Source organism: Eschrichtius robustus, chromosome 15 (genome assembly GCF_028021215.1).
Source record: "Eschrichtius robustus isolate mEscRob2 chromosome 15, mEscRob2.pri, whole genome shotgun sequence".
Taxonomy (NCBI): domain Eukaryota; kingdom Metazoa; phylum Chordata; class Mammalia; order Artiodactyla; family Eschrichtiidae; genus Eschrichtius; species Eschrichtius robustus.
In genome coordinates, this window is record NC_090838.1 from 32,270,313 (window position 1) to 32,293,366 (window position 23,054).

Genomic DNA, 23,054 nt, shown 5'->3' on the forward strand with positions numbered 1-23,054 from the left:
ACACCAACTCACCTTTCCGTTAAATTGAATTTCTGTAGTATTTAAAACATGTGATTGCTCTTTTAATTGTTAAAATACTGCCTTATAAATGTTCTTTAGATGTTCCATTTAGGCATATTTTGTTTCCTCAAATCAGATCATAAGCTCCTCAAGATAAGAAAGAAATTCTTTAGGATCTCCTAAACAATCAAGCACAATGTTGTTTATTTTTCACTTAAGGACGAAGAAAACTTTATTTTCCTTTAATAAGCACAAAAAATATTAAATTTGCAAAATATGCACCAATAAACAGATACATCTCATACATAAAAACAAATCAGGTTCTAAGGACTTTGTTTTAATCTTTAGATAATATAGATGAAGTGGATAGCTTTTTAAATAGTCATTTCCCCTGTTTTCATTTTGCCAACTTTAAAAAGAGTCCATATGCTCAGGGCTAAAAATGTTCAAGGTTAAATCAAAGGAAGTCAGACACCACTAGTACAATGAAGATTTTAATAAAAACTGAAAATGTGCCTGACATTACAATTACCGTACCACTTTGAAGAAGTATTACATAATAGTTATCTTTTACTACAATATTAGTAGAAAAGGCGAAGGATGAAATTTATAAATTAAAAAGAAAAAAAGGCACATTAATAAGTTAAAGGAGAGCTAAATAAATGGAGATACTGTATTCACAGATCAAAGGACTCAATACTGTTAATATCTCAATTTTCCACAAATTGAGCTACAGATCCCACATAATCCCAATAAAATCCCAGTAGGTTATATACATGATAAAATGTCACAAAATTATGCACACAGGCATGAAAAAAATGAGTGCATGCAAAAAATGATGAAATCTGACTAAGGTCTAGTTAATTGCATTGTGTCAATCAACCTCCAGGTTTTGATAATGCACTATAGTTAGGCAAAAACATCACCACTGGGGGAAGCTGGGTGTTGGGTCCATGTGACCTCTTTGTACTTTTTTTGCAACTTCCTATGAGTTTTTAATTACTTTAAAATAAAAAGTAAAATCTTGGAAGGCTTTTTCATGTAACTGAAATGCTGATTCTAAAATGTGTATGGTAAAAATAAAGGACCTAGAACAGATAAAACAATTTTGAAAAAGCAGAATAAAGTTGTAGGACTCACTACCTGATTTCAAGGCTTGCTTTCTATGAAGCTGCAGTAAGCAAGACTGAGGTATTGCTGAAAATATAGCCAAACAGCTCAACAGGACAAGACAGAGTGCAGTATACCTACACATGTACTGTCAACTGATTTTTGTCAAAGGTGCCAAGGTAATCCATTTGTGATTCATTTATATCACGTTCTAGAACAGCTTTTATAGTGATAGAAATCAGAACAGTGATTGCAATGGCTGGGGGGAAGACGGTGGACAGCATGACTGGGAAGGGACATAAAAGAACTTTCTGAGGTTAAGGAAATGTTCTACCTTAATAAAGGCATGGGTTGCACAGCTGTATATATGTCAAACTGAAAGATTTAAGATCTGTGCATTCACTCTAAGTAAGCCATAATTTAATTTTAAAAATATGCAACAACATACAAGTTTTCTAAAATATCTGTCTACAAAGAAACATCAAAATACTAAGAGTATCCACCTCTTGGGAGTAAGATTACTCATCATTTTGTTTTCTTATAGTCTATTTTTTCTTTTAAAAATGTACATGTTATAATCAGAATACAAAACACTTGTCAAATTTATGCCAGAATAAAAATAGCTAGCTTATATTTTACTGTTCCGTTCACTAATCCCCTATACCAATTACCCTCCCAATCTGTAGCATTTTTCTTCAATAGGAGGACATGTTTTGCACGTCCTCCTGGTAATCCCTCAGTAAGAGCTGGGAGAAAGGTTCTGGCTCTTACCAGCCTCTATTAGTCTAAAGACACTGCTAAAGAATTGTTATTCTCCACAGAAAAATGAAGGGAAGTAATTATTACTACTGTTTCTTTAGAGTAACCACAGTAAGAAAATAATGAAGAAAGAAAAAACCTCACAGATACCTATTTTCTAACAGAAATTCCAAACTCTGTCAGAGCTCCCCCTTCTCAACTTTACTGCCTTTGTAACTGATGCCATTCTCCCACTATTAACTGATTTAAACAAGTATTTATAAAGCACCAACTACGTGCTCTTCAATCAGGCTTAAAATTGTTAAGTCCTCTCTGAATCATCTCTCTCCATCCCTGTATTTCTCCACAAAGCCCTGTCGAATTTCTCTCCAAGATGCTTCTCACCTATCTGTTCTTCCTTTCTGTTCTTCACTACTGTTTGCCTTGTCTGATCCATCACCACTCACCTTACCCTCAGCTTACGCCACATAATCTTCTAGCACAGTTCTGTGGAGGAGAACTGTGGAGGTCCCTGGGATTCCTTTCTGAGGGTCTGAAAAGTCAAAACTATTTTCATAATAATACTGAAATGTTATTGGCCCCCTTTCACTGTGTTGACATTTGTACTAATAATACAAAAGCAACGGTGGTAAAACTGCTGGTGCCTTAGCACAAATCAAGGCAGCAGACCCACAATGTATAGCAGTCAAGTGTATTCTTCACTGCCATGCACTCGCTGGGAAAAAAAAAAAAAAGCCAGTTTCACTTAAGAATGCCCTTATTGAAGCATAAACATTATTAATTTTATTAAATCTTGACCCTTACTTATCATTTTAATATTCTATTTGATGAAATGCATAAACACTTCTGCATACCAAGTACACTGGTTTATCTCAAAGAACAGCACCGGTGATTGAGTTGCAAACCGAAGAAGCCACTTTTTCCACAGAACACTGTTTTTACTTGACAGAACAGCTGACAAACCATGATTATTCATGTTTAGGTATCTGACATTTTCTTGAAAATAAACTAAATGAACCTGTCAGTTCAATGAAAAACAACAGTATTTGCTGCATGTGATGCATTTAGCACTTTCAAAGAGAAATTTGAATCTTGGAAAACTTTTATCTACCATCAATACTTTAAGACTTTTCTGATGAGATGAGTGATGATTTATGATATTGTGTAATGAAACATGGCAACTTTGGGAAGATCTGGATAACATCATGAATCCATATTTCCTAAATGACCAATGCATGATGTTAAAAAAATCATACGTGGGTAAAAATGATCCATTTTAAGTCAGAGACCAATAATAAATGTTTTACCATAATGGTAGGTCTTGGATTCTACATTGCAACTAACTTTTAGTTGTCAAGTTGTGTAGAATGTATAAGAGGAAAATACCCACAATTACCTGAAAAGGCTATTAAAATATTCTCCTTTTCCAAATAAATACATGTGAGAGACCAGATTTTCTTCACATGTCAACCAAAACAAAATATCCCAATAGGATGAATGAAGAAACACATCTGACAAACAGCTGTCTTCTATTTAACCAAATATTAAAGAGATTTGCAAAATGTACAACAATTCCACTCCCTTCACTCAATTTTTGTTTGGAAAATAGTTATTTTCATGAAAATGTCATTTATGTTAACATGTAATAGGTTTATTATTCTTTTTAATAAATTAATATTTTAAAAAATTTCTCAGGTATAATTGCTAATATAGTCAATAGCAATAGATATAATTAACATAAACAACTTTGGTGTTCTCAATAATTTTTAAGAGTACAAAAGGATTCTGAAACAGACTATTTAACAGATATTTCTGTCCTTCCTCTCTGATCCACTCTCATTACGATTGCCAGAATAATCCTGGGCACTTTCAACATTATTACTTCTTGTACAAAAGCCTTAGTGTTCCCAACATCCTGTCACTTCCTATCTACACAATTTTACCTGGCTTTCAAGAACTTTATAAATTGGCCCTGCCTTACCTAGCAAATTTTACTTCTCCATGCTCCCCAACACAAGTCTTCCATGCTACTTAATCCTCCCTTTCAGTCTCCAACCCTTTACTCCTGTGGTTAAACACTCACCTGGAAAGCACCCCCAGCCCCTATTCCCTCCTCTGCTTTCCTCCTCTCTCCCTGCCTCCTCCAATCTAAACTTTCTCATCGTAAGGGCCCAGAGAGCAAAAAGGACAATGCCTTGAACGTCAGGCTTAAACTACCAATGGAGTATAATCTTTAAAAATTTTGAATCACTATATTGTATACCTGTAACTTATATAATATTGTACAGAAACTATACTTCAATTTAAAAAAAAAAAGGTGTGTACTTTAGTTTATAGGCAATGCAGAGAAGATTCTTGGAGCAGAAGGTGGATGATTTACGCAGAAAGAATTTTCTTACCATCTCAAGCTTCTAAGAAGAGTTTAAACAAACTAATGAAAGTCTTCTTTGGACATACCTAAATTTACGGTCAAATCTAAGATTTTTCCAATAGACTTTAAGGACTAAGGGAGGTGATACACTGTCACATTAAGAATCCAAACCTAAAATCTCAGGTCAAGGCAGCTGGAACTCTGAAACATGGCATCGTCCAGAACCAAAAAAACTGTAAAAAACAAAAGTAGAAAACAAACATGATTTCATCTCTCAAATCTAAGGCCTTTTGGTATTGGTGAACAAAGTCCTCTTCCTGATTAGAAGTCCAATTTAATCATATTTTCAAAAAACAAAAACCAGTATGTAATAGCTATATATATTCACTAGTCACTAAATGTCTTTACTTTAAAATGACAGAGTATTCTCATATGCATATAAGTTATGAACATTGCTTATTATGCAGAAGATACATTAAACCTACTGATTTAGTTTAGGCCTAATAATAAACCACAATGTTTAATTCATTCTATACCCACTATGGCCAGAGATCTAGGTCAAGCCCAATGTCATCTCCACTTTAAAACCTGCTATGATTTCTCCCAACCAGAAATAATGATCTCCTTCCTCTAAACTTAGGCAGTAGCACATGGTTTGTTCCTCTCATGCCAGTTCATTCATTCATTCCACAAATATTTACTGAGAGTCTAAATACGTGTTAGGCACTTTTCTAGGTTCTGGGGATACAGCCATGAACAAAACAAAACCGCCAGCTTCCTGGACTTACACTCTAGTGGGGGAAGAAAGGCAATAAACAAATAAATGTAAGGTGATACATGCCACAGTGAAAGTTAGGGAGAGTAAGAGGCAAAGCTGAATTTTTTATAAAGCTAATAAAACTTACAGTTCAGGCCTCCTCACCTCCCCGGGCCTCTATGAGCGCTGAGCGTTACTGGGACACGTAGAATGTTGTTGGTGGGGAAGAGAAGCCCGGTGGCTATCAGGAAGCACTACTGCACGATAGCATTTTTGATTAAATGCCTAAAGAGACCTCAGAAGAAAGGGACCTGACTCTAAGGTTACAGCATTTTGTTGGGACATCTTTTCTAACTCTAAATAATTATTCACTTTCACACCAAACTTTTTATTCTAATTTATTTGTTTTCTCAACGAGGGTACCCAAATTACTGTATAAAGTTCAGGGCCTACAAAATCTGGATCCGTCCCTGGTAAAGACAGAAGTGGGGAGGAGCTGTTTCTATAGGATGATAAGGAACGGGCACATTAAAAGGTGACATTTGAGCTGAGACCTGAGGGAGATGAAGAAACAAACCATACAGATACTGGGTCGGGGCGGGTTCAAGCACAGACAGCAAGTGTAAAACCAGAGGCAGCAGCATGAGCAGAGCAGGTTAGGAAGACAGGAGCAGGAGAAATACATAATAATAAACAGTATTACTGACAATTAACAATTACTGAGTATTATGTGACAGGCACTGCCCCAAATACTTTTCTTTTTTTTCTTTTTATCTTTATTTATTTATTTATTTTGGCTGTGCCAGGTCTTAGTTGCGGCACGCGGGCTTCTTAGTTGCAGCATGCAGACTCTTAGTTGCAGCGCGCACGCAGGATGTAGTTCTTCGACCAGGGATCGAACCCAGGCCCCCTGCATGGGGAGTGCGGAGTCTTACCCACTGGACCACCAGGGAAGTCCCTCAAGTACTTTTCTAAGCATCTCCATTTTACAACTGAGGAAACTGAGGCACAGAGAGAAGGATGAGGTAATTGGCTAGTGGGTGGTGAAACTAGGCAGTCTGCCTCCAGAACCTGCTCTTAAATCACTGTGCTGAATATACACTACCAAACGTAAAATAGAGAGCTACTGGGACGCAGCCGCATAGCACAGGAAGATCAGCTCAGTGCTTTGTGACCACCTTAGAGCAGTGGGATAGGGAGGGTGGGAGGGAGACTCAAGAGGGAGGAGACATGGGGATATATGTATATGTATACCTGATTCACTTTGTTATAAAGCAGAAACTAACACACCATTGTAAAGCAATTATACTGCAATAAAGATGTTAAAAAAAATCACTATGCTGTGCTACAGAGAGGTCGGTTGTCTAGATTATGGAGTGTCAAGACAATCTCTCAGCCAGTTAGAGATTTAATGTGCTAGAAAAGAGGAAATCAACACGGTTTTGATCTCAAACTATGATAGCTAAAAGTAGGTTCACAATTTATGTCCCTGTAAATAAAGTACCAAGTCTTGTCATTTTTCCTACTCCTCACACAGTCCCTAGGACCTTTCCTTTCATATTACAGCTATTCAGTGTAGGATGAATGTTAAATGGACTCTCATGAGAGAATAACTATTCATTCTCAATACAAAATAATTAGATGTTGTTTCACAAGTAAATATACATACAAATCAAATCTTGGAGGTAAGTACCTCCTTTAGGGAATCAGATCCATATCAAAGTCAGGTAAGCTGTTTGTTTGTATCTACAGAAATTATCCCACAATCTGTTCCACTGTCATTTTCCACCTCAAATAACTACTGATACGAGGAAACTCTACCTTAATTTACCTTAAATACTCAAACAATCATTCTGAAGTTTAGGACCACTTCCTCTGATCCCTCTAGACTTTGTCCTCCATGAAAGTAAAAACGGGCATAATCCGGATACACATGTTTTATTTTCCTTCAGCTGTTCTTTTCTAAATGCTTAAGGTGTTCATGTCCCTCACAAGAGGCGAGGTTTCAGAACTGAGTTTTCCAGAAAAGTTCTTATAAATCCTGACTATAATGAAAGAATTAGTGTTTGATGATATTAATCAGAATACCATGAAAGACGCAGAGTTACAAACAAGTCAACACATAATTCACTAAATACTTGAACATACAAATTAATTTCCTGATTTCACTGTCCAACCTTCAATTTTTCTCCTGTCAGCTTTCAGAGTCTCTCTTTACATAGTTCACCATGTGAATGCTACCTTGGAGCTTAGCCACATTACAGCCTCTGCTTCAGAGGGAATGGCTTCCAAACACACACAGATAAAATCAATATCAACATTTCCAAAGCATCTTCTACAAGACACCAGTTCTAAGGACAAGCACTCAGTATTACAGAGAAGAATCCCATCGTCAAGTAACTTTGGAGTTTGCTGGGTTAAGCAAAGTTTACCAGGTTTCTTTACCATAGGACTTCTCGGTCTCTGATACACTCATAGTACTGCTTTCCCTGGAGCACCCTGGTCACAGTTTTTTGTTTGTTTGTTTGTTTGCCTGCATCCCACAGCATGCAGGATCTTTTTAGTTCCCCGACCAGGGATCGAACCCGCGCCCCTGCAGTGGAAGTGCAGGGTCCTAACCACTGGACTGCCAGGGAAGTTCCCTGGTCACAGTTTGGAAAATGCTTATGAAGTCCACTCTGGAAGTAGAAGATGATTCCAAGGCTTCAAGCCTTAGCAAACTGACACTACTGGGGCTTTTGACATTGTCTCCATTTGTCAGCTGGAGATAATGGGCTAGAACTCAGAAGGCACAAGCTGGAGGCATCTGGGAGTTGTTCACAGGGACAAGGCTAACGCCACAAGACCAGATGAGATATTCCCTGAGAAACACATGAAGACCAGTACTTCAAAACAACCCTGCCTTACCCTATCTCTAGCTTTAGTATCGTCTCTCTAGCAATAAATATAGAAAAACATCCGGAAATGAAGACTCTAAGGGTCGGAATAATACAAATTAAACTGGATAACTGCCCGAGAGAAAATAGCATAATGCATGTGAAAATCATACTAATATTGATAAATGTTGATAATGTGATATGGTATACAAAGACCTAACTTCTCCAAGTAATCGCTTTCAAGTGACAAACCTATAGATCATTCATTCTCTTCTTTTTTGGGATCATGGAACTCTTTGAGAATGTAATGAATACCAAAAGCCATCTCTCCAGAAAAACACACACACATACAACATTAAGCCTATAAATTTCCAAGGGTTTCATGCGCCCCCTGAGGCTCAACCACAGAGCCCTTTCTAGCTGTCAACTCCCAAGTCCCTAAGTAACTCCTGCTACAGATAGTTCATCTGACAGATAAAGCCCAGAGTTACAGGACATTTAAAAGTATGTAAGACTTTTCTTTTCAAACTATATTTTCACGTACTTTAAGACAGTGCAGAGGAAATGTATATTTGCATTTTTTTTGGCCTCAAAAAAATTAAAACGTATTTGTTAAGTGAAACAAGTCAACACCATAAACAGAAGGGCATATGATGGTAATAATACCTTCACAACAAAACAGCTCTGAGAGGCTAAGTGATTTTATAAGGCCAAAGAGCTAATAAATTCTAGATCTTCCACATCCTAGCTCAATACTTTTTAACTAAACCATGCCACCTTAAATATAATAAGCATATTATTACACTGCATAGGATATAGTTTTCAAAATAAAAATCCCTTAAAACACCAACCTTCTAAGAATGACTATAAATAATTAGGCCTCTAACTTATTTACTTAATCGGATCATTCCATTTTTAGCACCTAAATACTGACAAATTAAGGAGCAAATTATATATACTGGCTTTTGAAAAAAATTCTTTAAGGCACTCCTCTCTAATCAACACCATTTGTATAAATAATGAAAATCGAAAACAGCAAACTACAAAAAAGTCTGTTATCTTTATAGCATGAACATGACTATGTACAGACAAAAATACAAATAGTTTAAGCTTTGGGTCATTCAGCAAACGGGATATGACGCCAAAAACCACACAGAGTTTCTCTGCTTTGGGCCCCTGATATTAGAAGAGTCTGGCAGGCAGGGATCAAGCATCTATTATCTGATGTCCACTTGGCAGACTCTACAAAAACAGTGAGGCCTGGCTGCACAGCAGGAATTAGGTATTCTAACTACTACTTAAAGATCCACTCTAACTCAGAGTGTGGCTGCAACTAACATGCTAAACTAAGTGTGTGCCTCCGTTTCCCCACTGGAAATTCGATAATACATTATCTGCCCATATGCTGGTTAGGGACACAGTAGCTAGAGCAAACTGGCTCACATTTTGGCTTTGCCACCTATGAACCTTGGCAAGTTACTGTAACTTCCCTGTGCCTTAGTTTCTTCTGATGCAAAATGGACTTAATAACAGCATCTCTTTCATTGGGCTGTTGTAAGGATTGAGGTAATACATGGAGAAGTCTTCGATCAGTGCCTGGCAAGTAATAAGCACTCTATAAATGTTAGTTTCCATTATCATTATTTTAAACAGATGACAAGATTAATCAACTTATACCTGCACTGCACTTAGATGTCCTTAGGAAATTACAGGCCTTAATTTTTTTACATTTTAATCATGTGGCTTAACTACCAGCTGGTTTTTCTAAATATAGTAAATACATGGCCAATTATTCTTGTAATGAACTGAAAAAGAACTTACTGTCTACACTGCCACCTAAGTCTGACACATTAGCAAAGTTTCAGTTAACTTTTCATCTCAATATAACCAGACTCCCTTTTTTAAAAATTTATTTATTTATTATTATTATTATTTTTTGGCTGTGTTGGGTCTTCATTGCCGTGCGCAGGCTTTCTCTAGTTGTGGTGAGCGGGGAGTACTCTTCATTGCAGTGCGCAGGCTTCTCATTGCGGTGGCTTCTCTTGTTGAGGAGCACGGGCTCTAGGCACGCGGGCTCAGTAGCTGTGGCACGTGGGCTCAGTAGTTGTGGCTCGCGGGTTCTAGAGCGCAGGCTTAGTAGTTGTGGCGCACGGGCTTAGCTGCTCCCTGGCATGTGGGATCTTCCCAGACCAGGGCTCGAACCTGTGTCCCCTGCACTGGCAGGCGGATTCTTGACCATTGTGCCATCAGGGGAGCCCTAACCAGACTCCCTTAACCAACTCTAAGCTACCTGGATTCACTCACTTCACCTTTCACAATCACTACAAATTCCAAATTCCAAGCACAATACCGTAATGGTTATGCTTACAATGGCCTCCTAACTGCTCTTTACCTCTGCCCCCCATCTCCACTCCCCACACCGCAGTAGGTAAAGCTCGAAAGCTTGTAAAAATCCAAGTCTAATTTCACTCTCCTACTTAAAACCCTGCAATGGCTCCTTACTGTCCTAAAGAGAAGTCCCACCTCCTTACAAGACCAAAGAGGCCTGCATGATCTAGGGTCATCCTCCCTCTCTGGCTACTGAGGCCCCATAGGCCTTCTTTCAAATCCTCACCCTGTTCCTTGGGGCCTCCAAGCCTGCACAGATCATGCTTCTTCTATCTGGCATAATTCCCTCTCCCCATTGCCTCTGACTCCCCAGAGGAGATGAAGTCCTCCTGTTATACACTCTCCTAACCCTAATCCTAATCCTCTCTTCTCTGCAGCACGAAAGAAAACTCAATAAAATAATTATTTAAATGGTTGTTTAATGTTGTTCTTGTCCAAAAAATATAAACAAGTAAGACTTGGGAACATGTCTCTCTTTTAGTGCTACAACCCAAGTGCTTAGATAGATGCACAGTACCTTATACACAGTAGGTGTGTCACACAGGTGACAACATAGACACCTGTGTTGTCTATGGAGAAAAGTGGTGATATAACTGATGATGGAAAGCAAATCATCCACAAGACTAATGCAGAATACTGGCTGCACTGTATTAAATATCTAAGTTACCATATGCATTACAAGTGAAGTAAAAGTAAAAACCTACTGCTTAAAGGTGGGCAAAATAAAGTTAAGGCTCAACTTTCCAAAGTAAAGTTAAGTTTCTTTGTGCATCCTCAGGTGTTATGTGAAACAGGCGGAGCTCCACTTCAGTTACCAGTAAGAAGATACACAACCAAATCAAGACTGCTGCCACATTTGGCACAAGCCTGCTCTTCTTGGCAGTCTCTGTAAGGCCAAGAGTTGAGCTGGCCAGAGAAGCATGATTTATCTGCCACATTTAGAAGTGGTCCCTCTACAACAGGAATGCTGTGCTACTAATGGGCTTTGAATTCTAACGTTGCCAAACCAGTACCTTTCCTAAGTATTCAATTCACTTATAAAAAAAAAAAAAGCTGAATCCTATGTGTCACTGACGAAAACAAGTTTAATAAGGCATCACAGTCCAATTCGAGTTGGAGAAAAAGTTGCTCTTTCAAAAGAAAAAAAGAAGGAAAGGGAGGGGAGGGAGGGAAAGAAAGAAAAGAAAAGAAAAGAAAAGAAAAGAAAAGAAAAGAAAGAAAAGAAAGAAAGAAAGACAGAGGAAGGGAGGAAGGGAGGAACGAAGAAAGAAGTCATGCTAACCAGATCTCTTTTACAAAAGAAAGTCATTACTTGGAAAATTAAAAGAAACTGGTATGCGGATGCTAAGGGGCTAAAGGTTGAGGGGCTGGCGATGGACGCTGCCCAGTGAAATGACTATCGCCGGGCCTGGTGGGCAGCAGTTGCCAACCCACCGCGGACAATCCCAGGTCCGTGGAGAGCATGCAGGTTTGACATAAGCCAAACCCCTGCCGTCCGGCTCGTCGCACTGACCCTGCCAATGCAACAAACGCGCAGACCCTCTCCGCGCGGAGAGGAGCAGAGTGGCCGCCGCCGTTCAGCGCTTCCCGGGAAATGCGCGTCCGGGGGAGGCTCAGGTAAGGACCCGGGGGTCTCGGGGTTAAACGTTTGGCCCTTTGTTCTCTGCACGGTCGCGGAGCCCTGGGCACCCGCCGCTCCTCCTCGCCCACCGCTCCCGGGCGCCAGCGTCTCCCGCCGACAGGCAGCGCGGACTCCGGCGCCTCGACTCGCCGGCGCCCTCCGCCCTCCCCGCGGCGGGTCAGAGCCCCACGGCCTCAGCGGCGCGCGGCCCCTCGCCCTCACCTTGTAGACGTCGCCGTAGGTGCCGCTGCCGATACGCTGAATCAGCTCGAAGTCCTCCTGAGGGTTCCGGCGGGACAGATCGAAGCAGGGGTTCATGGCGGGCCCCGGGTGCCCCCCGCCTCCCTCCCGGGCAGGGGAGGGGGGGCGCTCAGGGGGCCACACGGAGAGTGGGAGCCGCGGCGGGCCCCCTGCTCCCCCGGCGGTCACAATCGCCCGGCTCCACGCTGCGGCCGCCGCCGCGGACGACGACGACCGGCCTAACCGTCCCCGCCCCCCGCAGCCCGCCGCGGCGCCGAACCCGGGTCACACCCACACGGAGCCGAGGACGCTCGCAGCCCCTCGCTCGGGGTGAAACTCCAACATGGCTTCCGCCTTCGCCGCTCCTCCCCCTCCCCTTACTCCGGCTCCTGCACCCTCCTCCCCTTTCCCGGCTCCCGCCCGACTGCGCAGCCGCGAGCCCGGAGGGAGCGCTCCCCGGCCCTGCGCGCGGCCCCCCCCGTGCGCGCTCCGGTTCTGCGCGCTTGCCTGGCGAGGCCCGGCCCCCGGGCCCTACTCGGCCAAAACGGCCGCGGCTTCCCAGCGCGGGCGACCCGCGCGCGACCGCCACTGTGCCGTGCCAGAAAAGGCTCGCCTGCCCCCGGGACCGCGGAGGGGGGGCAGGCAGAAAGGAGCTCCTATTCGCTTCTCATTTCCCCAGCGACAAAGTCTGACGTCGCCTCATCAGGTCCCCATCCTAAGCAGGTAGTATAGTTTTAATTTGCAAGACGGCCCGTGTCCCGAACTTTTTTTTTAGCAGCAACTATACATAGGACACAGCCGAGTCCCACAGACTTTCTGGGATTGCGGGGAAGGGGTTGTTGTCCTGAGGAAATCCCCTGAAAAAAGTGAGCCTGTGCTTGCTGTGACCCCTGACACTCGGGCCCTTGGAGTTGACCTGACAGGGTGCAAAAAAGGACAGGTCAGGAGGGCGGCCAGGGAGGCGTGTGGAGTGGGTAGGCCGTGGGAAGCTCTGGAGGAAAAACACGCCAAACGGCCGCCAGCCCTTCCGCGTGGAGGGCGTGGGAGGCAGCCAGAGGCCAGAACTAAAGCAGTGCTTGCCCTTCACCAGAGGCGTCTGGATTATCAAAGAAGGGGGAGGGGACCAGCAAGCTGTCTAGCAACCTTGCAAAGGAGAGGTGGGGTGGGGGTGAAGGGTGAAGCGTGGACGAGATCCATTTTCATACCTGAAATGTCAACCCGTGATGGTCCGCAAGCTCTACAGCTTAACTACCCAAAGCCCCACCCTGCTTCAGACCCAGATTGCAAGCCTGGCATCCCATGTATGTGGACACCAGCTTCATCTCTTATTATCTGTCCAAGAAAGCCTGTGGGTATGAAGGGCTAATTTTCTGTTCTCAATAAACTGCCCACTAGGCATTTCGAAAAGCTTTAATCAAGTAAGTAGGTGATGGCCACTTCAGCAATACCGCTTTGGAGTTTTGCTTCAGAAGCTGTTTCCTAATACCCTTAGGCACCACACCTTCTGACCGTTAATATTCCCTAAGGCCTCGTGGCTCCCCGAAAAACTAGGTCTTATCAAACTTGTTAAATATAAAATAAGTGTAATCAAATAATAGTCAAGCGAACTATTTACAGTTAACTGCCTCGTACATTTTTATCTTTTCCATCTCTGTCTACAGTAAGATTGCATGTTTACTAAATTCTCAAAGAAGTTGTTTGCCCTATCTGTTGACTAAAAGATGTTGGAAAATGACCATCTCTTCACCTATACAAGTAGACTTTCAATTATCTAGTTTTTAATTATTTTAAAGCATCAGTACTAGGAGCATATTACTTACACTGCTGCCCTATGAATGCTTATCATTGGGTTTCTTCTAGATGGATCGACCTTAAGACTCTGGTATCTTGAGAATTAAACTCCTGACTATAAATATTATTCCATGGCTAAGGACCCTGTTTTTTGCCTGTTTAAGGCACTTGCCCAGAGGCAAGCCTTCCTTCAGCCTGTCCACTTTTGGAGAATTGTTTGGCCTCCTTAAGCCAAACATGAGGATAATTAGCCCAGGGTTCAGATAAGCAGACCTAATAAACTATCTCAAATAGGAACCAGTTCTGCTCTCTTTTTCTGCCTTTTTAATGCTGGAAAGCCAAATTCTCAGGATTGAATGCTGCACAAGAACGTTCTAATGGTTTCACTGTTTTGTTTGCGAGGATTATCATCTGTGCAGATAACTTTGCATTTGCATCACTAATAGACTTCTTTCAAAGGGAAAAGACATTTCAGTAGGGCTGAAACAGTCTTTAAAGTTTTGTTTGTTCCATTTTGGCAAGGCCAAGCTAGCCCTTTTGAAAAGACATGGATTTGCATGTAAGGGCCTGATTTGCCGTATGGTTTACAACATAAATAAAAGGGCTTTTGCAATCAACAAAGAATAAAATATTTTGCTGTTTGTAATACATACATACAGCCAAATCTGATCTTTTTTTCTATTCTAACACTCCTCAGCTTCACTAGAAGTAACACTAATGATCACACTTTCTTTGAATCAGAGAAATAACTTCCCTCTTCTATGATTAGAAGCATCCTTAGAAGTCCTAAACTGCTTCTACAGCATCTCTCCTGGATTTACTGCTGCTTGAATACCTTCAGTAAAAGGGAACTCGCTGCTTCCAAAGTACCCTGCTTCAGTATAAGATAGTGCTAGTGAATAATCATAACAATAATAAAAAAATAATATCTAAAATTACCAAGTGCTTACAGGGTGCCAAGAACTGAGCCAAGTACTTTCCATGTATTATCTCATTTAATTCTCACAACATCTTGATGACATAGATATTATTATCTCCATTTTTTGAGGCACAGACAGATTAAGCTGCTCAAGGTAATAAAGAAAGCTGAAATTTGAATAGAGGTAGTAAGACACAAAGGCCAAGCTCTTAGCCACTAGCCTGTAGTTAAAGTATACTTTAAAAAATTTCTCTTATGCTAAGCCAAAGTCTGCCTCCCTGTTACTCAATTGGAGTCAGTGATTATTAGATTCTAGTGGTGTGGAGTACAAAGAAGAAAAGCCAGGGTGCCTGACCTCAAGGAATTTGCAGTCTCACAAAACACTGTGAGAAGAACAAAGGAGGGACCTAAATGTAGACAGGAAGATGTAGGAATGATGCTAAAGTAAATTTTGAAAAATATTTCAGTTTGCCAGACAAACTGGGGGGAGGTGGTACACTCCAGGCTGGCCACTTAGCCCCAGGCCCTTAAAGCATCCAGCCACGTAAGCATCACACAGTAGGGAGCACATAAGGCTAAGATGGACAGTAGCAGTTGCCACCATACCCAGACCACCTTTCTGTTAGCCCATCCCTCGTGCATCTGTGGCTTAGAAATTCCTTGGTCTCCACCGCAGCTTTCAGTTTCATCCTCAAGACCTCTTGTCTAATAACGCATTGGATCCACTTCTTTGGTTTATTGACCGTATAGCCACCATTCACATTTTCAGTATACCACCAGCTCTGGGAAAGGAATACTGAGCCAAACTTCAATCAGAAAAGACTCATTACAACCAGGCCATCTGCCAGGGGAGAAGAATCAGACTCAAACATGTCTGTGAAACAATATGGCAGAAAGTTCCAGGAGGTTATATAACCTAGCCTAACACAGCTCTGAGCCTGGCTACCTGGGTTCGGATCTTGTCTCTGTCTCCTTACTGAACAACCTTGGGAAGTTATTTCAAACTGGGGCTATTACGAAGAGTCGAAAAGAAAATACGTGTAAAAGTCAGCGGTACCTGGTACCACAGTAATCCCACACAGTATTAATTACTGTTATTTTGAGTACATTTTAGAATGTTTTAAAGGCTGACAGTCATGAGGATGGGAATGGAGATATGATTTAGGAAGCAAATGCAATAACATAAGAGACCTTGAATTAAGGCCAGGGAGGCCTAGGATGGAGAAAAGGGAAGGAAACCAGGAAATAATTGGACGGTGAGGAAGCAGACAGTGACATGGATGACAAGCAGGTTTCTGGCTTAGACAATTGGGAAGATCCCAAAAAGGTGATAGCATTTGCCATAATAAGAGGAACTGGGGTTATTTGGGGGAGGGTTATAACACTGGATCAAAATAGATGATTCTGTTTTGTATCTGTTAAATTAGAGGTGCTCAAATAGAAATGTGAAATAAGTGATAAATTTTACATTTATCACTAATAAAAATTAGGGTTGAAACTTAGAAAAAATTTCAGGGCTAATTTTTAAATTTGGAGAGCCATAGTTCAGAAATGTTTGTTGAGCATCTGTTAGGTGCCAAACATATATTAGGTTCTGGAAATGCAATAGGTCCCTGAACTAAAGTTGGGGCTACAGACAAGTTCTCAGATAATTTCTTGACAGTGAGATATGTACTGAGGTGCAGAGAAGCAAAGCAAGAAGAAGATACTAGATGCCACTCGGGCTAATAATTTGGTTCTTTTTCAACCTATATATATTTTTAATTTCTTTAAATGAATGTCTTAATTTCTTTAACTTTTTTAAGATAGTAAATGGATATTTTTGAAAGCATGTACTCAACATTTATTTACAGGTGAGGTGGAACCCTGCATGGGGAGTGGGTGGAGATGGAAGTCCTCAGGTGTCAGCTCTCAGCTTCCTCTCTGTTATTCTGAGCAATTCAGCTCTGCTTCCAGACTTGCGTACGTCCTAGCACAGTGTTTCTCAGTGGAGGTTTCATTAGCATTTTGGGTAGTCCTTGCTTGCATGGGACTGTCCCCAAGCATTATAACATCCCTGCCCCACCATCAGTACTGCTCCCAGCCATACTGACATCAACAGCATTTCCAAATGCCTACGGTTGGGCTGGGGGGTGAAGGTAGTGACTAGATTGAAAATGTTTGCTTATCATGTCCCTTTAGAAAACTATCACCCACACCAAACTATTTATCATAGAATTCCTTTCTATTTCATGTAGTATATTCCCTGAGAGAAGTTCTGATATATAAACATTGTCCCTTTTATTACATTTCCAATATTTAACACCCAAGTGATATTTCACTGCCCTCTGTAGATGCACAACCAAGATTCCACCTGCCCTTTATTACGTAGTTTCCAGGATCACATAAGAGGGCAACGAATCTAGTCTTTGCAGGTTATGGAAGTCTTCGCAGAGGAAGGAAACTCTAAGCTGAGACTTAAAAGACAAGTTAGAGAATTAGCCAGGCAAGAAAGTATTTCCATACTGAGGGTAGAAAGTTTACATTCAAAGAAGTGAAAGTAGTTCTGTTTGGGGTGAATAACAGATGAGGCTAGAGTGGTAACAGGGACCAGGCCATTAAGGGGCATGTAAATTGTGTTAAATAATTTGGATTTTTGAGAACACAAGGGGGCTATTGATGGGTTATCAGCACAGCAGTGGCATGATCTTACTTGTGCCTTAGAAACGTTCTGCTAGCTGCAGGTGGAGAATGAATTGAAGGCAGATGGCAAGACTGGAGACAAGATGGGAGAATATGTAATGCAGTGTCGTCTAATGAGCAGTCTTTGCTCTGAGCTCCTCATTGGCCTCACTGAGCCTTTCTCAGAGCTGCTGTGTGGTCTGAGACGCGTCCCTCTTACTCCTCCTTTCCTCTTCATCCTTCCAGCTATTTCCACAAGTAAGTCTCTTGCACTTCTAATTCAGTTTTACCATGTGCAGAATTAATACAGTTAGTATCAATGAAGCAAAGAAGGAGGGAATTTTAAGAAGAGAATGATCAAGTGTGCTAAATGCCAAAGAGAGACTGAGGAGGGAGATATAAAAGTATCATTAGATTTGTCATCATGGAGGTCAGTGCTGACCTAACTTTTGATGTTCATAGTTCCTCTCCTGCCAGCGTGTGTCCTCTTAGTTATATTCTGCCAGATCCCCTTCAGCCTTTCTCGTACATCATGATCTTCATACATTTCATCTGGACCCCCCTCATATGGACCCATGTAATGTATTAATATCTTTCTAAACTCTGGCACTAAACATTGAGCTCAGTATTCCACATGCAGTCTGGTCAGTATTGACTACAGGAAGACTATAACTACCTATTATCTCAACACTATATCGTAGCCCAAACTTTGATTCAGCTTTTTATAGTTGCAACAAACTCAGGGCCACTGTGCTGCCCAACTCCAGGGGATCAGATTATAATCTATAATTATATAATCTTCAACTACAACTGGCCCCTGGGTCTCCATCAAGTAACATCTCCAAAAAACATATTTGCTCCCCTCTGAATCAGATCATCAGAGGTGTTCTTGAACCCCCATTGCCATAAAGTGCCAGGGACAAGAACCTGATCTCATAGATCCTACTGTAAAATTCTGCTAACAGTTTATCAGATCAAATAGCATCTTCTCATCACCAAGCAGATAAAACACACCAACAAAACAGGGCATAGAGTACACCTACCCCGTGTTGCTATCAGGTGAGATCTTGCAAAGACAAACAAGTTAGACAAGAACCTTGTCTTGATAGACAAGAACCTCCTATCTTCTTGAGAAGCCAGGGTTTCAAGGGGGTGCTCTTGGGCCTGCACTGTAGGGGACTGATATCTTTCTAGACCCAACAAATCCTTGATGGGTGTAGGCTCTGTGAAACATAGACAAAATACTAAAGGATTGTAAAGAAGGGCAGGCTGAATACAGTCTGGGTGAGAGATCAAGAGATGCTGAGATAATCTACCGATAAAAATCCTAGTTATATTCACCTTTTATCCCCTGATAGGTCAGAGCACAGTGTTTCCCTGGTTCCATTTCATGTAACATCTAGCCTAAAACTCCCCTTAGGTGCCCTCAGGTAAAGGGTATTGCCCTGTCCTCTAGTTCCCAAATACAGAGTGAGGCCACTGTTGGGCCAGATCGGATCGAGTTGACCCAGAACAAATGCAGTTACATACACTGTGTTTCCAGGGTAGATTACTGCCCAGAGTGCTATCCTACTGGCCTGTTCTTTAGAAGCTTTATTCTAGTTGCTATTACTCCCGTAGGAGGAGTCCAACCCCTGCTCTCGACAAAACCTCTAGGAAAGCAATCTGCTCATAGATCTAAAAAGTTCATCTCTTTGGAGAAAAAAATCCGTGAATTCAGTTTAAACCTGGACTGGAGTTTTTCTTGATCAAAACAGACAAAACAAAAACAAAAATAACAACAGAAATAAAAGCCCAGTTAAGTAATTGAAATAACATGTGCCAGGATTATTTCATTGTTCCTTACCCTCTGCTCATAGCTCAAGGCAGATGTGAAGGTGACTCATTTCTTAAACTGACCCAGATCTCTGCCCCAGGAAATAGGTCATCCTGGGTCTGAGCTCATGGCAAAGCCCAACTGGATCAGGGCCTCTTCTCAGCATTAGAGCCAAAGCTTCAGTCTGGAATCTGATCATCTGGGTTACTTAAGATACTTTTTTAAAAAATGTTTAAATTAGGACTCATCTGGTAGTATAAACTTTCCCAGCTGAGTACCCGATGCCATCAGAAATAGTTTAAGCGTGTTGATGGAATAATTGTTCTCATTGTAAAAGGAATAAAAGGAAGGAAACTCATGAAAATTTCCCCACTGCTTTGTATTTCATTTACGAATGGCTAAGCTCTTATATGAAATTTGTGAATAGTCCTTTTCAAGCCTAAGTGTGGAGCTGTACAGGCATTCTCTCTCTGTCTCAACATCAATACCATTAAGTGGGCATCAATATCTGAAAATGTTTGTGTGAACTTTCAATACCTGAAAGTATAACTCTCTTACACTGCTGATGCCAATATTTAGGGCTTACCTCTGACCTAAAGAGAGCCCTCTTTGGTCCTTCCAAATAAATCCAAAACACCATGTCTGCAAATCTGAGTGCAGTCTGGTTTTTGCTACGGGGTACAAGCCTCTTAATTAGTCTCTCTGGCCCCATTCTCTTCTTCTGATATACCACACCTGGCCAAGAAACATGCTTCTTAAAATGCCAATGATGGAAATATGGAAGTCTCGGGGGGAAGCTAAATTTGGAATGAATGTGAGCTCACTTTTAGGCATATTATGTTTGAGAAAATGAAAGGGCATTAAGGAGAAGCCACTGCAAAGATAGTGACAGATTTAGAAAGTGCAAGAGGAAATTAGATCATCACGTGTAAATTTAAGTCATACAAATAAAGACGGTAGAATAATGAGATCTCTTAAGTGAGAGTCTGAGAGTGTAGAGCAATGGTGAGCAATCTTTTTTTTTTTTTTTTAGTGAAGGCCACTTAAAAGGAATAGAAAATGTTTCTGGGCCTTGTTTTTTAAACATTTAAAGTGAAAATAATGTAACTTCCATAACAAGAATTTATGCTGTGGAATAATTTATTAAGATATGAATATGTATCCATTCTTCCCCAGGCAGTGTTTTCCAGCCTGTCTTTGCTTGATATATTTGTGACGTGGAATTTAAGGAAAGGATAGTGGAGACGTGATGGTGGGGAAGGAGGAAGACAAGGGGAATAATTTAGCCAGAAAGGAGCTAAATCAACCTTTCAGGTGTTGGAAGAAAGAGAGAAGGGAGAAAATAACCAGGAGCCCAATAAACTGGGTCCTAGAGAAAGAGTTTGTGTTTTAGGACTAGAGAGAATAGAATGGAACTCAAGCGTGGCTCTGTAACCATGAATGGGTTCCTCATAGGTGCTCTTTGAGAGCTGCAAGTAAGGATAGGAATACCTTTTTAAGATTACAGTGTATCTTTATATGTGTTCCTGAGCAGAGTCTGAGGTAGGTGGGATCCCAGGATTAATTAAGGTTAAAAGAAGAATGCCAATGAGAAATTTGCCAATACTTTCAAACTGCTAAAATATTATCTGGTTATATGTAAGAAGTCACGACACAGAAGCAGCTTTCAAATCTTATATAACTTAATTTGCATTACTTTTTAGCATTTATAAATATTTTCATATTTATGTCTCATTTTATCTTTGGAAAGACTCCTTCATTTATTATCGTCCTTAGTTTACAGATGGGGAAATTGAAGCTTAGAGGAGTGAAAATCAGAAACAGATCAGGGTTTATAATTAGTTTCAGTCAGTTGAACATCTACTGAGCTTTGATTACTGAGTTTCAGGTTATATTAGATATTGGGGTTGCAAAAATGAATAAAATGTGCTCCCAATCCTCAGCCACTCAACGAGTCCTTTCTTTGCTCTTCTCCAGTTCTCTCCCAGAGGTTTGATATCCCGTCTTAGCTGGGGCTGGGCAGGTTCATGGTGTGATCCAAAGCTGAGCGTCACCTACACAGAGTGCTAGTTTATAGCAAGAACTGACTCCAGGGTACTCTCCAGTTCCATGCCGATGATGTAGTCATCAGAGTTGCAAAGGTAAGGAAGAAATGGGAAATCTCGTATACTGTGGGGAGGAGAATAAACTGGTACAACCACGTTGGAAGGCAATTTTTCATTATCAAAGCTAAAGATGCCCTTACAATCTTACAATCTAACAATTCCATTTCTACATGTATACACGAAACTCTCCCTCAAATGCATAAAGAGACATGTAAATGAATGTTCATTGAAGCATGGTCTATAACAGGAAAATAATTGGAAACAACCTAAATGTTCATCAGCCTGAGAATGGATAAGTAAATTGGTGTATGATTACACAGTGGAATACAATATTATAGTTAAAATAAATGAACTAGAATTAGAATATGCATAAATCTCAACTAATAGAATATTGAGTGAATAAAACCAAGTGACAGAAGATACATAAAGTATGCTACTGTTTACATAACTTTAAACACATTAAACAATACTGCATATTTCCATTTGTAATAACATTTTAAAATATTCGTGGTTATGATAAATTACCAAATTCAAGATAGTTGTTACCTCTGCTGAGAAAGCAGGATAATGATAGAGTATGTAGAAGCCTTTAGCCAAATCTGTATTTAAAAACAAAAACAAAGACGTGGATCTAAAGCAAATATGGCAAAAGTAAATATGTGACAAAGCTGGGCGGGAAAGACAAGAGAAGTTGTTATATTATTTTCTATACTCTGTATGCTTGGAATATTCCATTTAAAAGTATCTGTGGGCCTTGAACCCTGGAATTCTGGGATTTTCTTGTGTTTTTTACTTTGCGCAGAATTTTCTTTTTTTTTCTTTTGCCCATGCTAAAATTCCATCCATTCTTTGATACCTAGCTCAAGTCTCACTACCTTACTGAGAATTTCTGTGACCATCTTGTCAGTTCAAACTATTGCTCTCCCTTTTCAAAACCATGATAGATCTATAAAGCTCTCTTGTACACTATGTATTTATGACCAGATTCTTTCATATTGTTGTTTAAATATATATTGTCTTGCATTAATATTTGACTTTATACGTAAACCTTGTTTCTCCAATTGTATTGTAAGAGCCTTAAGAGCAGGGACAATGTCTTAAATGTCTTTAAATATTTGCCAGTGCCCAGTAGAGCCTAACCAGATACTTATTAAAGAAAAGTGATATATAAACCATAACCCTTCCCACAAAACCTTTACATAGAAAGTTGAAAATACTAGTTTGTGCTACACTTGCCTTTATTTTCCAAGAGAGAGAATACTAATGAGCTGTGAAATGACCAAAAATTAGGCAGCAGAAGGGAAAAGAAGAAATAACGGATTTGTATATTACACATTCTGGATTATCAGCTCTTGAATGATTAAATGTGGATAATCTCTTATGGGGAAAAGCAGGTTTAAAAATTCATTTTATGACTATGGAATTGTTTTATAGTTATTTCCAGTTTTCAGACAATCCTAGGCCAAACTTACAAATTATTTATTTATTTTTATATAAATTTATTTATTTTTGGCTGCATTGGGTCTTCGTTGCTACGCGGGTTTTCTCTAGTTGCAGCGAGTGGGGACTACTCTTCATTGCGGTGTGTAGGCTTCTCACTGCGGTGGCTTCTCTTGTTGCTGAGCACGGGCTCCAGGTGT

General features: G+C 40.6%; 1 protein-coding gene and 1 long non-coding RNA gene across 4 annotated transcripts in view; one reads left to right on the forward strand and one right to left on the reverse strand.

The window, feature by feature from the left end:
- The window catches only part of MAP4K3 (mitogen-activated protein kinase kinase kinase kinase 3), a 199,060-nt gene extending 186,598 nt beyond the window's left edge, over window positions 1–12,462 (reverse strand). The window contains exon 1 of one of the 2 annotated variants that reach the window (XM_068563911.1): window positions 12,105–12,462. In XM_068563911.1, coding sequence (XP_068420012.1) covers window positions 12,105–12,200 — 96 coding nt within the window. In that variant the 5' untranslated portion in view covers window positions 12,201–12,462. The remainder of the gene's footprint in view (window positions 1–12,104) is intronic. The other variant, XM_068563912.1, reaches the window with a different exon arrangement.
- A 183-nt stretch (window positions 12,463–12,645) lies between these two features.
- The window catches only part of LOC137777209 (uncharacterized), a 133,319-nt gene continuing 122,910 nt past the window's right edge, over window positions 12,646–23,054 (forward strand). For both annotated transcript variants that reach the window (XR_011076461.1, XR_011076462.1), the window contains exons 1-2: window positions 12,646–12,845; window positions 21,287–21,450. This is a non-coding gene — a long non-coding RNA (uncharacterized lncRNA). The remainder of the gene's footprint in view (window positions 12,846–21,286; window positions 21,451–23,054) is intronic.